General features: G+C 36.3%; 1 protein-coding gene across 1 annotated transcript in view; it reads right to left on the reverse strand.

The window, feature by feature from the left end:
- The window catches only part of LOC107713732 (diacylglycerol kinase eta-like), an 89,566-nt gene that overhangs the window by 12,320 nt on the left and 63,220 nt on the right, over positions 1 to 14,026 (reverse strand). The window contains exons 18-29 of the mRNA XM_016519339.1: positions 13,079 to 13,210; positions 11,234 to 11,368; positions 9,951 to 10,068; positions 9,758 to 9,868; positions 9,335 to 9,425; positions 9,016 to 9,129; positions 7,499 to 7,612; positions 7,275 to 7,409; positions 4,064 to 4,330; positions 3,604 to 3,696; positions 2,994 to 3,113; positions 2,124 to 2,229 (exon numbers count right to left, since the gene is read on the reverse strand). Coding sequence (XP_016374825.1) covers positions 2,124 to 2,229; positions 2,994 to 3,113; positions 3,604 to 3,696; positions 4,064 to 4,330; positions 7,275 to 7,409; positions 7,499 to 7,612; positions 9,016 to 9,129; positions 9,335 to 9,425; positions 9,758 to 9,868; positions 9,951 to 10,068; positions 11,234 to 11,368; positions 13,079 to 13,210 — 1,536 coding nt within the window. The remainder of the gene's footprint in view (positions 1 to 2,123; positions 2,230 to 2,993; positions 3,114 to 3,603; positions 3,697 to 4,063; positions 4,331 to 7,274; positions 7,410 to 7,498; positions 7,613 to 9,015; positions 9,130 to 9,334; positions 9,426 to 9,757; positions 9,869 to 9,950; positions 10,069 to 11,233; positions 11,369 to 13,078; positions 13,211 to 14,026) is intronic.

A 14,026-nucleotide genomic window follows, 5' to 3' on the forward strand; every position in this document is an offset into this window, starting at 1 on the left:
AAGATCACAGACAACCTCCGCAATTATTACAAATGACTGGAGGTCACCAGGTAATACTAATCCCGTGCGAATAGGGCTTTAGATGGCTGAAAAATCTCCCGAGCGCTGTCACTGCCTTCTGCCATTTCGTCTCGTGCAAAAAAACAACAACAACAACATTGCGTGCTGCTTCTGCGTCAGACTGATGCTGGCTGGACAGGATTTACCGCGAGTTTTCAAAATCGCAATAATCAAATACGGTTTTGATGATAATTAAATTCTAAACGATAATACTAACCGTCAGGGCATTTTATCATGATTTATCGTAAAACCGGTAATCGTTACATTCCTAGAATGTACCAAGTATGCACTATCCTCAGAAATCTGGTCTGTTTCAACAAGGATTAAAGGTGATGTGTGTAATTTATTTATTTTTTTATGTGCAGACAACTCCAGAAAGAATTAGTCGCTCAAGGTTAGTGCCATTAAATCTGCACTAATAAATAATCTGCACTAATATATTTGTATTATTGTTATTACTATTATTTATAATTAATTAGTTAATTCATTGATAATAATAATAATAATAATTTGAAATTACTTTTTTCACCAGCTAATATGAAATCAAGGAAAACACATAAAAATGAAATTTCTTGGGTACATTAAGTGTATTATTAATATTTTTATTATTACTATTACTATTATTAAGAATAATATGAATGTGTAAAATACACATTAATAATTATAATAATAATGTTTAAAATATACAGTACATTTTATTATTTTTTTTAATCCATTCAATAATACCTTTTTGCCAATCATGAGGATAAAAAAATATTTGAGTTTTTTTACCATTATGAAAAAAAAAAAAAAATCCAAAACAAAATGTTACCTTGGACCACAAAACCAGTCATAAGGGACCATTTTTGGAAATTGAGATTTATACATCATCTGAAAGCTGAATAAATAAGCTCTCCATTGATGTATGACAATATATATATTACAATATTTGGCCGAGATACAACTATTTGAAAATCTGGAATCTGAGGGTGCAAAAAAAATCAAAATACTGAGAAAATCCCCTTTAAAGTTGTCCAAATGAAGTTCTTTGCAATGCATACTACTAATCAAAAATTTGGTTTTGATATATTTACGATAGGAAATTTACAAAATATCTTCATGGAACATGATCTTTACTTAATATCCTAATGATTTTTGGCATAAAAGTAAAATCGATCATTTTGACCCATACAATCTATTGTTGGCTATTGCTACAATATACCCGTGCAACTTAAGACTGGTTTTGTGGTCCAGGGTCACAAATGATCTTGGGCATGTGTCAGTCAGACAGTCTCTGCAGTATAAACCAGACTTTATGAAGAAAGTCTGGCTACAAAAGACTGTTATAAACACTGTGGCACTTTCCAAACATAGTTCCGTTTGTTTGAGTGGCTCAATATGTCAATGTCTGCTTCAACTGGACTATGGGTTTGGCGGGAGTCTGGGTGAAAGGAGTGTTTGGGACACCTGTTTGGAAAACAATCCTTATTTCACAAATTTCTGTCCACTCACTGCTGCCAGTGACAGGAATTACACACTTCACCTTTAAAGCGTTACATGTGTAGCACATGTGCAGTATGACATGTTTGGGTTTGAATGAGTGGATTGTGTTGTTCCCCTTCTGTGTGGTACACCTTGTTTTGTGCCTGCTGTTCATGTGTAGACACATGGACCGTTTCTGACTCACAGGACAACACCATGACCAGAGGAGTGCAGGGGTGCTCATGGATGGTTGGGTTGGACTGAGGACCACTGGACATGAACCAAGAGTCCTCTCAGAAGAGGATGTACAGCATGTATGGCGCACTATATCATCATCTCACTGCCTCCATGGGCCATCACTTCCTTTAACAGTTCCCCACATTGTCAGCAATCATGAACAATTATTGTTTGATAAAAATAAAAAACAAGTTCAGTCTCAGTGTCCTGCTTTTGCATCTTTTCCAATCAAAACAGCAAAATGTGACACTACAACACTATTACATGACTATGAATGCAACAAAGCGTGAAGCATCCATGATTTTAGTGTCCATCTCTTGTGAGGATATTCAAATATATGTGGACACACACACACACACACTTACCTGACTGTGGGCTGGACTTCTTTGGGGCTTTCTCTTTCTTGAACTTTGGCACTATGCGAAACATGCCACTCCGACTGTTTCTTTTTCCGTACTCAAGCGAGTTATCCTGTCTCACACAAAATGACCTGTCAGTCTCAGAGGCAAATAACTGAAAAACACATGTACATTACTGTTGAAAAGTTTAGGGTCAGAAAATTTTTTTAATGTAAATTTAATGTGATTTTTTTTAATTTTGAAAAAAAATCTCACAAGGGCTGAATTTATTTGAACAAAAATCCAGTAAAAACAGTGATATTGTGTACAAATATTTTTAATATTTAAAATAAGTTTTCTACTTGAATATAGTTTAAATATAATTTATTCCTGTGATCAAAGCTGAATTCTCAGCATCATTACTCCAGTCTTCAGTGTCACATGATCCTTCAGAAATCATTCTAATATGCTGATTTGCTCGATATATTTGTGAAAACCGTGATACACAATTTTTTTTTTTTTTTTTTTTTTTTAATAAATAGAAAGTTCAAACAGAACAGCATTTATTTAAAATAGAAATCTTTTGTAACATTATGAATGGCTTACTGACCCCATACTGGCATTATTTTGTTATCGTTGAGATATACTATTGTAGATTTTATTGATATTTTCAATTAGTTTTAATATTTATATTTTCCATTTTAATTTTAATTTGAAAGGTTTAGTAATTTTGTTGTGTTTTTTTGTATTTTTTTTTTATGTAATGAAATGAGGGTGAATAAATGATGCCACAATGTCCATTTTTGAAAACTATCCCTGTAGGGAACAAGCTTGGGTAGATAGCTAACTAATATGGTTTCTCTGTATATATCTAGGCACATTCCTTCTGCTGCTCACCTCCTCGTCATTGGGCTGTAAGATGTGGTAGAGCCAGGGGATCTCAGCCAGCTTGCCCAGTTCAACCTCAACGCTCTGCAGGGCACTGGACAGCAGCTCTTCATGCGGAGGGTCCAGTTGCTACAGAAATAAACTCAAAGACTGAGTCAATGATGACAGAGAGCTCTATCAGAGCCATCACTGCTCACAAGACAAGCTGGCATCTCACTCCATTTCATGGCTTTGTGTTGGTCTAACTGGTGACATTGGTGAGCAAGTGATGTAATGCTAAATTCCTCCAAATCTGTTCTGCTGAAGAAACAAACTCAAACTCAGATCTACATCTTAGATGGCCTGAGGGTGAGTACATGAATTAATTTCTGGGTGAACTATTCCTTTAAGAATAAGCTTTGTATCAGATCTCCTAAAATGCCTTCAACATAGATATAAATATAAGAAACGGACGCAAGACTCCATTTGCTCTGCATCTCAGTGAAGTTTAAGAGAAACAATGGAGATGTTAAAAAGATCTCATTTGGGATTATTCTTTCTTATGGGGACCTGCACCATTAACATTTATGCCTTGGAAAAGGTGACTGAAAATTATCTTAAAGGCACTAAATCAACTCACCAATGGCACTCGTCCTACTAGCAGCGACTCGGTCTCATTGTGCAGGGCCTTCACGGTGCTGGCCACCTCAATGGCAGTGTTTCTTGTCAGGCTCTGAGGAGAACAGATGAATCAGACGTGAGAATTTACTCATAACTATGTGACTTATTTGAACTATGAGAACCACAGAGCAGTAAACACACCATTCATTTTCTCAAAAGGGCCACAGATTTTCATACAAAACTATCATTAGCTCTGAGGTTGATTAAGCGATTATATGTGCTTTGGGGGGAAAAAATCAGTATAGAAGTATGAACTCTTTCACACCAAACCCAAATTATAATTGTGTGATGAAGTAGAAGTGACAAAGTCGATTTTTGTAGTTGTATGGAGGCCGATCAACTCCTTCAGAGAATGATGAAAATTCATAAAACATCAGTGGCACTGGTGTGAACAGTCCTTGAGTGCTGGCATTGCTCACCTCGGGGAACTTGGGGTGTGTTTTGTTGATGGCGTGTGAGGAGGCGTTGACGGCGTGGGCAAGCTCCTGCTCGAGGAGTTGGTAGTTTTTGGCAGCCTCGCAGATCCTGGTGATGAGATCCTCTGCAGCTCGAGCGCACATCTGGATGAGCGTGGCCTCCTCTTCTGTGGCCAGATCCACAGAGTGCTGAGGATACAGGGGCGGCCTCAGCGGAGGCTTGTCGTATTTCAGTTTATCCTCCCAAGACTTCAGCGTGTTTTCAAATGCCTTTCATGAAAAAGACTCATTTAAATGACAGTGAGTGTAGTTTAGCAAGGATACACACATTGACACTTCAAAACCATCTCACTAAGACAGATAATTGAGGGGCAACTGATATTTATATGCATTTTATGTAAGCAGTCTTCTATACTGTTATAAAAATCTCATTGATTTATATTACAAGCAGAATTTCATCGTACTTTTTGACCATATAAATATCAACATCTGCACCAAATTGTATATTTTGCCTCAGGTTGGGTCTCTGAATAAAACTGAGGTGCTATTTATATCAAATATGATATACTCAAAAACATATATGCAAACATTACTGTTCAAAAGTTTGGGGTCAATAAGAATTTTTTTTTTTTATAAATTAATACTTTTATTCATCAGGGACACATACATTGATCAAAAATGACAAGTGAAGATGTTTATAATGTTTTAAGATAAAGATTTCTGTTTTAAAGGGGTCATATGATGCAATTTAAATGGTTCCTTTCTCTTTGGAGTGTTACAAGCTCTTGGTGCATAAAGAAGATCTGTAAAGTTGCAAAGACTAAAGTCTCAAATCCAAAGAGATATATATTCTTTATAAAAGTTAAGAGTCAGCCACACCTACCTAAAACAGCTCGTTCTAACACGCCCCCACATGTCTACGTCACGATCTGGGAAGATTTGCATAACGCCGCCCAAATGTTCACGCAAAGAAAGAAGGCGTAACTTTTATTCTCGCTGCAGTGTTGTTGCGGCCGCCATGTCGTGAAGGCACTGTGTGTTTCGTTGTGAAAGCGAAACTACTTTGTTTGGCACCCCTTTAAATAAATGCTGTTCTTTTGAAATTTTGATTCATCAAAGACTCCCAGAAAGTATATTACAGTTTCCACCAAAATATTAAACAGCACAGCTGTTTTCAACAATTATGAATCTTTGAAATAAATATTTTAAATGTAATATTTCACAATATTACTGTTTTACTGTATATTTGATCAAATTACTGCAGTCTTAGTGAGCAGAAGTGACTTCCTTCAACAACATTTAAAAAATCTTACCGATCCCAAACTTTTGAACGCAAGTGTTAATGAAGCCACTTTGGATGAAATATTCCTCAGTGGTCACCAACCTTTTTAAGCCCAAGATCCCTGACCTCGGCCTCTATGAAAGACATGATCTATTGAAGAATTGATAGAAAAAGACAGCTCAGATCGTACTTCCAATTTGAGGCCTTTTATTTAGTATTTTAATTAGTGATGCACCGATCATGATTTTTTTATGGCCGATTCAGATTCTTTTTTTTCTTTCTCTTTTTTTTTTAACAAGCCAATTACGATACTGGTTGCCGATTATTTTTTATTGTTTATTTGCTCTATAACAAGCAAACAAGCAAAAATAGCTGTAGCCATTTGAAATCAGAGGAAACCACTGCATTTTAATCACGATCCAAACAAAGATGCAAAAACAGAACGGTTTGACTTTATCATTGTGAAATTATGCTACATAAAAACATATCCGCACGAAAACAAAAAAAGCAGACAGGCTGCATGAAAATGCAAATTCACTCTCTGACAGCAGGTGGCGCTTATGGAACAGCAGCGATATGCCGTTTCCTTGGTTACCGCTGTAAACAAAGCAGCGCTGCTTATAAATAGAGTGGGGGAACTATGACGTGAGAATCCGGAAGTGTAATTCGCCGCGGGTTTCTTCGAGATTTTCATAAATTGAAAAACCCCATTATAAAACGCCATAGGAAAATCTCAAAGAAACCCGCGGCAAATTACTTTTCCGGATTCTGACGTTATAGCTCCCCCACTCTATCCACCTTTTTCTTCAACGCGGAAGTAAGCCTATGGGCGAGACTTCCGGTTCATTAGCCGCTATAGGTAAGTAACGAGAAGAATAACAACATGCAATAAACGGTAAAACTGTTCGCACTACAAACCAGTGTGTTCATAATTAAGATAATACATTAAAATATTATGGTAAGACACACAAATTTCCAACATCAAGCAGCAAAACGAGTTTACAAATGGCCGCGCCCATTTTTACGGCAAGAAAAAGGTGGATACAGAGGTAAGAGGAAGAAAATTCCCGTCACACTGCAGAATCAATCACACAACCATGAGGAGCCCTGAACATGGAACTGGGACAGCGGTCGACGGCCAATGCAACCGTTTGACCCACAAGTGCTTCAAATTCTACTTGAGAAGACATTCACTTCCAGCATTAAAGCAGTAGATAATCATTTCTTGGTTATTCAGGCTTGACAACATTCGGCACCTTCCACAAATACAGTATCAGCTGGTTATTTTTTTTAAGTACAAATCAAGGTACAAATTCATTCGTATATACATATATATATACAGTGGGTACGGAAAGTATTCAGACCCCCTTAAATTTTTCACTCTTTGTTATATTGCAGCCATTTGCTAAAATCATTTAAGTTAATTTTTTTTCCTCATTAATGTACACACAGCACCCCATATTGACAGAAAGGTAAGAGGAAGAAAATTCCATTGCCATCGAAACATTTCTAAAGACAGTCAGTTCCTTTCAGTGAAACATTCATATAACCCCTCACCCCCAATTCAGTATTTATATTTTCTTCCCATATTTTGCGCATCCTGAACAGTGATCTTGCTCTGTCTGTTACAGCATTTTCTCCTCTTTGTGTCCGTCTTTAGCGTCTCTGGCCTCTGTTAACTCAGGCATGATGTATTCTTTATCACTGTCCCAGAAGCTCCCAAAAATAACAGAAAAATTATTACAAAAAAATACAGTACAAAGACTGAAGAATTGTCATGTATTTTTGTACTTATTTTTCTGTTATTTTCGGGATCTACTGGGACAGCGATAAAGATCTACCAGATCGACGGCTTGCCGACCACTGCTTTAACTGCTCTGTTCCACTGTTTTATGGTAATATTGTGGAAATAAATTCCCCAGAAACACTCACCCTGTCTCTTGTCAGCATCTGGGCCCGGTTCTTGTGCTGAATCTTGATGACTCCAGGAGGTTGAATCCAGGCTTCTCCATCCACCTGGACCGGCACTCCTTCATCTCCCAGGATGGTGATCTTCACCGTGCGACACTGGGAGGGGTGAGGAGAGGTTACTCACTCTGTCACCATAATTAACATCCTGTACACAGATCTGTGTCATTCGTGTGAGGTGTGTTTACCTGTGCAATACGGTGATGCTGCAGTTTGATCACCCTCGAGACAGCCATCTGCATACTACCAAACACAGCGACCACTTCCAAAATTTTGTCATCGAATGAAGGGGCACAAAATATCTGCATGAAAAGACAAAAAAAACAATAATCATGAAAATAGCTCATCACCACTAGGCGGCTCCGTACAGGCTCACACCCAAGATTCATAATGAAGAAAAAAAAAACTATTAACCCTATAAAGCCTATCATATTTGATACACACATTTCTAAGGCCTCTTATCAACATGATCAAAATTGTCTCCTGTCTCTTGTACACAATCTACTACATGCTCTCTGTCATCTGCTTGATAGTTTATACTTTTTTAGCAAGTAAAAGGCATTTTATTCAAAATGTTCCCTTTCAGGTTGTGGTACATGTGTGTGTTGCTGTGAAATATTTACTGATTTTTATAATAAGAGTAACATTTATAAGTAATATTTCAAGATGAATACTTACTCAACTGAAGCAACTTTACTTGATTATCCATATATCATTTTTTAGAAAAATCATGTTAAAATGTGAGTATCAAACAGGTTATGATACATCAGGCTTTTAAAGAGCGTTTATTTGTATCTCTCAATTATCACGGCGGTATCGCCCTGCATTATATGTTTTGCCTCCAAAATAAAAACTAGAGCTTTGACCACAAAATCGAGTATTTAAATATAACCTTACTAAGACATTATTGGGAGATACAGAGTGACAACTGATATTTATATGCATTTTACAGTATGTCAGTAGTCTGCTATACTGTTATGAAGCTTTCATCGATTAACATTACAAGCTATCAACATTTCATTTTTCTTTTTGGCCATATAAATAACAACATCTGCATCAAATTTCAAATTTTTGCTCAGTTTGGGCCTCTGAATGAAATGTGTTTTTCCTTCTCAGGTGTGAGCTCCATAATTCTTACTATATCATTCTATATGAGTCATAAAAGCCTGATTTAAGATTTTGTCTAAAGGTTCAATAAACTATTCCATTAAAAAATATATAAATTTTCAGACTATTATTTCATATGTCAGGCTTTTTAGGGTTAAATAGTCTTCCATTTCTAAAAAAAAAAAAAGAAAAAGAAAAAAACACTTTTTTGAACTGAGTCCTCGAATGTCCTGTCCAAGATCACAGGCATCTAAGTGTTCTGCACTCTGCCCTTCTTTAACCAGACCTTGTAGCACTCAAACCGTGTCCGGAGGTAACCTCATTCTGAACAAGGCCATGTGAGCTAAAACAAACCAGCTGCCAAAAGGCCACTTGTTGCGAACAAAGACCCGTGTCACTCTGGGTTCAAAAGGTTTTGTCCAGAGCCAGCTGCACGTTAAACAACAGGAGTCAACACAGGACCTGCTCATCCTCTTAATTAAACAACTCTACATACATAATTTCTTCTCTACATGGTGTCATATTTCAACTCTTCAGTCAGGCGGGAAATGCTGTTTGATGAGAACAAACCCTCATGACCTCCAGCACCATGACTTACGTCATCCTCTTTGGTGCCGCCCCAGAAGTTGGTTCCCCCGGCGTAGCTGGGGATGTTCAGCACAGCGATTCCCTGGAGACTGGGGAGTGGGATGTACTGCCCGTCACACTGCAGAATCAATCACACAACCATGAGGAGCCCTGAACATGGAACTGGGACAGCGGTCGACGGCCAATGCAACCGTTTGACCCACAAGTGCTTCAAATTCTACTTGAGAAGACATTCACTTCCAGCATTAAAGCAGTAGATAATCATTTCTTGGTTATTCAGGCTTGACAACATTCGGCACCTTCCACAAATACAGTATCAGCTGGTTATTTTGAACTTTCTGCTCCAAGTTCTTGTAGGTCCGCTGCAGAAGCTCTTTTGTCCCCAGAACTCCATACCACATCATGTTTTTAGTGCGACTTCTGGACAGTCAGAGAAATACTAGTCAACCGTTGGTAACACTTTAGATTAGGGAACACATATTCACTATTAACTAAGAGTTTTCCCTCAATGAACTCCTAATTTGCTTTGATTTAGGGATCTAGAATATGGTCATATAGAATAAAGCATTAATATGTGCTTTACAAGTACTAATAAACAGCCAATATTCTAGTAATATGCATGCTAATGAGCAACTAGATAACAGTAAATAGTGTTCCCTAATCTAAAGTGTTAACCAACCGTTGAGTATTTGACAGTGGTGTTTTGGTAAATGCAGTATATGAAAAAAGGTTGTGCTTTAATCCTGAACTACCTGCATTTCTCCGGGTGCTCCTCACGTTTGTTGTTGAACTCCAGTGAGATCTTTGCATCTAACCCAATGCCAAAGTAGTTATTCATCACACACTTCTCCAAATAGCCCTCTCTGTGGGAGAAATGACCCATGTAAGTTTCATGAGTGCTTTTAAGATAAACTTAAACAAGAAAAAGGAAACCAAAGCTCTTACAGTGAGTCCAGGTCAGGATCTATGAAGGGTGTGGCACCAAATGGATCAATGTTGGCAAGCAGCATCTTACTGATTATGGAGCTTCCAGCTATGGATGCAGCAAGACCTGCCCGCAGACCTGAAGACCAACCAAAGGATGAATGTGAGACTGCAGATCAGCAAACCATATTTAAAATGATATTTTAATGAAAAATCTATTATCGATTACTCACCTTCATGTTGTTTTCACCCAGTATAACTTTTTTTTTTAGTAAAACACAAAAGATGTTTTACAGAATGTTCATGCTGAAAGGTGCCAGAAGCTCCAAATAAGCACTATAAAAGTGTCATAAATATGATCATTATGACTTGTGAACTATATTCCAAGAGGTCCTATGATAGCTTTGTGTGAGAAACCCAACTAAAATGTAGGATTATTATTTTGCATTATTTTCAGCAAATAAAAATCTAAATGTTGGTCTGTTCCTCACACAAAGCTTCTAATTTAAAAAAGAGCACTTAATTATGGTTTGTTATGCTTTAAAACAATATACTTAAGTGTGAACTGAATGTTTGGACACTTAAGTACACGTTAATTGCAATTAAATGAAAACGTATTATAGTTTAAATTTATATTAAATGCAATTAGCGGAACTTTACTTTAGAACTTTAAAGTGCTCTTTATATGTAATTTCATAATTATTTCTACTGCTTTTGAAATATTATAGTGTACTGCTGAAATGCAATGGCAAGCATTTATGGTAAACTAAAATATACTTTAGTATTTTAGTCAACACATCAAAATAACTTCTTTAAAGCACAACAAAAATTATTAAAATAATATAAAATGTAGTTTAAAGTAAATTTTTTCATTTAGCATTATTACAAAGTGCACTTTTTAAATGTGTACTTAAGTGTGTTAACTTGAGTGTGCTTTTATTTTATTAATATTATATTATCTGCAAGTACAGTTTTTTTTTTTAAATTATACTTCAAATTTGAAGTACGCTACTTGAAGTGCACATTTAATACATTTTTCTTTTCTTTTTTTTTTTATACAAGCGTTCTGCAGACTTTTGGACTACAGTTATGAAAACCTTAATGGTCCTTTTAAAAGCTTGGCAGCCACGGGTCACTATTCGCTTTCACTGTACGTAAAAGAGCAGCTCAGACATTTTTCCTAACATCTGCTTTCATGTTTAGTGGAAAAACAAAAGTCATACTGGTTTGAAACAACATGAGAGTGAATAAATGATGACAGAAATGTGACTTTTGGTTGAACTAGAGTAAAGATGCGGTCGTACCGGGACAGATGATGCGTGTGTTGAGAACAGGCAGGTTCTCCTTGCTTGTGGTGAAGGGAGTGATGGAAAAGGAGCCGCAGGACTGAGTGCTGCGACTGACACGCCTCTCTGGCGGCGAACACGGCGACTTAGCCACTGCAGAAGCACAAACACAGAACAAAACATGAGCTCATGTGTACAGAACACTCATCCATCACAGCAATATTGTCCAAGTGCCCATTACACAGCAAAATCTAATGCCGTTTTGATTTGTAAATGCTCAGTTTTTTCCAGCACGTAAGAATAACCCGTGCATTTTGGTCACTGGCTCTCAACAAGAACTGAAAAATCCACGTAAAAGAGATATTCAGCAGAACGCAAGCCACAAAAACAAACCAAAACACATTAGGAGCACTTAACAGCTATGAGACGGAGGCGAGATCAGGAGCCCCTGAGAGACTGAACCAGCTTAGAGAATAAAGTCTTACGTGCCCCACTGGAAACATGAGCAGACAGCAGGCCTCTATGTAAACAGGAAGTGCCACTGTCCAGCAAACAAAGATATGCTCTCTATAGACAGAAATATAGCACAGGGATCCTCTGGGAAACCTACAAATATATTTGCAGCTATAAACACTTACAGTCTGTAAGCCGGAAGGAAATCCCAAAACTTCTGAAGGAAAAAGATTGTGTTATTGCGCAATTTTGCAAAACAAAAGCTTGTCTTCCCACTTAGAACAGTCTGGCTTTATGAAAACAACTATAACTATAAGAGTAATGTGATTTACTGAGTCTAAGGGCCTTTTCAGAGATTATTTATAGAAATATAATAAACCCATATAATAATAATAATGAAATGTTGCTGATATTTTTCAAACTAAGAGCAACATGTAAAAAAACTAAGAGTAATTCTAATTCCAATGATAATGATAATAATTTATGTTAATGCATTTTTATTATAAAAAACACCCCTAATAATAATAATAATAATGATGATGATGATGATGTGCAAAACAACTAAGAGTATTTATTTATAAAAAATAAACCCAAATATATTATTATTATTATTAATAATAATAATAATAATGTTTTTTTTTTTTGCTGCTTTTAATTCGTTGTTGTTTTTTTAAACATGTGGCATTGAATTGAAATAATTTACTATAATGAGTTTGTCACTAGAGGGCAGCACTAACCCTTTCAGGCACAAACAGAACAAGGTCTGAATCACAGTTCACACATTATCCATCCTAAATAAAGTGCTATTACAATACTACAATAATATTACAATATTACAGTAACGTCCAGTATGTACTCTATACGGCCTACTGTTTTTGCATGTTAGTACTGCATTATTCCGCCATAAATGTTTCAAATAGTAGTCACATGATCTCATGTTGCACATGAGTGGCGTTCGGTTCGTTCGTTGAATTGAATTTTATGTTAAAAATATAACTTTTGGCAGCCTAATTAAATAATGAGTCTAAAACGAGATGTTAAAAATCACGACTAACTTTACTTTCAGTTTCTTTGTCACACTGGAGTCCCGTGCATTGCATTGTGGTGAAGAAGTAGTACTTAGTTTAGACTTCTCCCATACTGTACAATCGTCATTTTGGCAACTATAATAAATCATATGAGTATTCCAAGCATACAGAAAATGTGCATACTGTGCAGAGTGCATCATTCAAGCCTTTATAAAAAATAGACTTAAAAAAGCCTTTTCATGCACAAAAAAAACATCCTGGCACTTGAATGCAGCCCAATGGAGGATTCAGCTATTAAGGCCGGTAAGCAAGAACACTTTGTGTCTCATAGGAAGCAGTTAACAGCGACAATGTGTCTTAAGTTTGAGAAAAGTGAACTCACAGGGCAGAGCTTCCAGTTCTTTAGTGTCCTCGTCCTTCTCGTTGTCTCGGTTTTCCTCCTCACTGTCCTTCCTGAAGTCAGTGGGAGACTGCAGCTCCTGCTCCTCCGTGTGAGCGTTCTGCTCATCCACCACTACAGCACAGACACAAACACAACCTCCTGATTCATGCACTTCTTCACGTGGAACACAGAATAAGGCAAGGCAAGGAAAAATTTTTTAATATATTAATATTCATGTTTTTGGTGGAGGCCCAATGACACAAAATTGTGAGCATTAAAATTTTTTAAATGGGCTTTTTGTTTAAGTTTCCCAAAGAGCACGTCATCAGACTAGTTTCGCAATCCTTCCTTGTCTTGAGAATTACTTCAGCTCTGAAAAAAACATTTGTTTGGCTGATATCAAGAATTACTCTTACATCATTTCACATTGACTTTAATCCTCAATAGCAGAAAGGCAACTAGCTTGAATCGCTTTTCCGTTGAAATAAATCAATTCAAAACTCTAAATTTGTTGGCATCATCACTAAGAAATGTGCTCTGTACCAAAGTAAATGTTGTTGTTTATTACTCTATATTGTTGTTTTATTCAAATAAACGAACATGGCCCAATATCACTTATGTTTGTGTTAATTTAGTTCAAATTAATTGAAAAATGTGGCAAACAAAGTATATTTTAACATTAAAATGTGCTATAATGAAACATTTTACAATCTTCTTCTACAGAGCAAATACTAAATACAGAACAGTTTACTATAAGGTTTCATTAGTTAACATTCGTTAACTACTTTAGTTAACATGAACTAAGAATAAACAATAGCCTACTTCTACATCATTTATTAATCTGAGCAAATACTAAATACAATTTTTTTTTAATTTCGCATTTAAGATTTTTATAACATTTTTGTTATTATATATATATATATATATATATATATATATATATATATA

The sequence above is a fragment of the Sinocyclocheilus rhinocerous genome, unplaced genomic scaffold (assembly GCF_001515625.1).
Source record: "Sinocyclocheilus rhinocerous isolate Xijiao unplaced genomic scaffold, SAMN03320098_v1.1 scaffold2584, whole genome shotgun sequence".
In the NCBI taxonomy this organism is placed as follows: Eukaryota; Metazoa; Chordata; class Actinopteri; order Cypriniformes; family Cyprinidae; genus Sinocyclocheilus; species Sinocyclocheilus rhinocerous.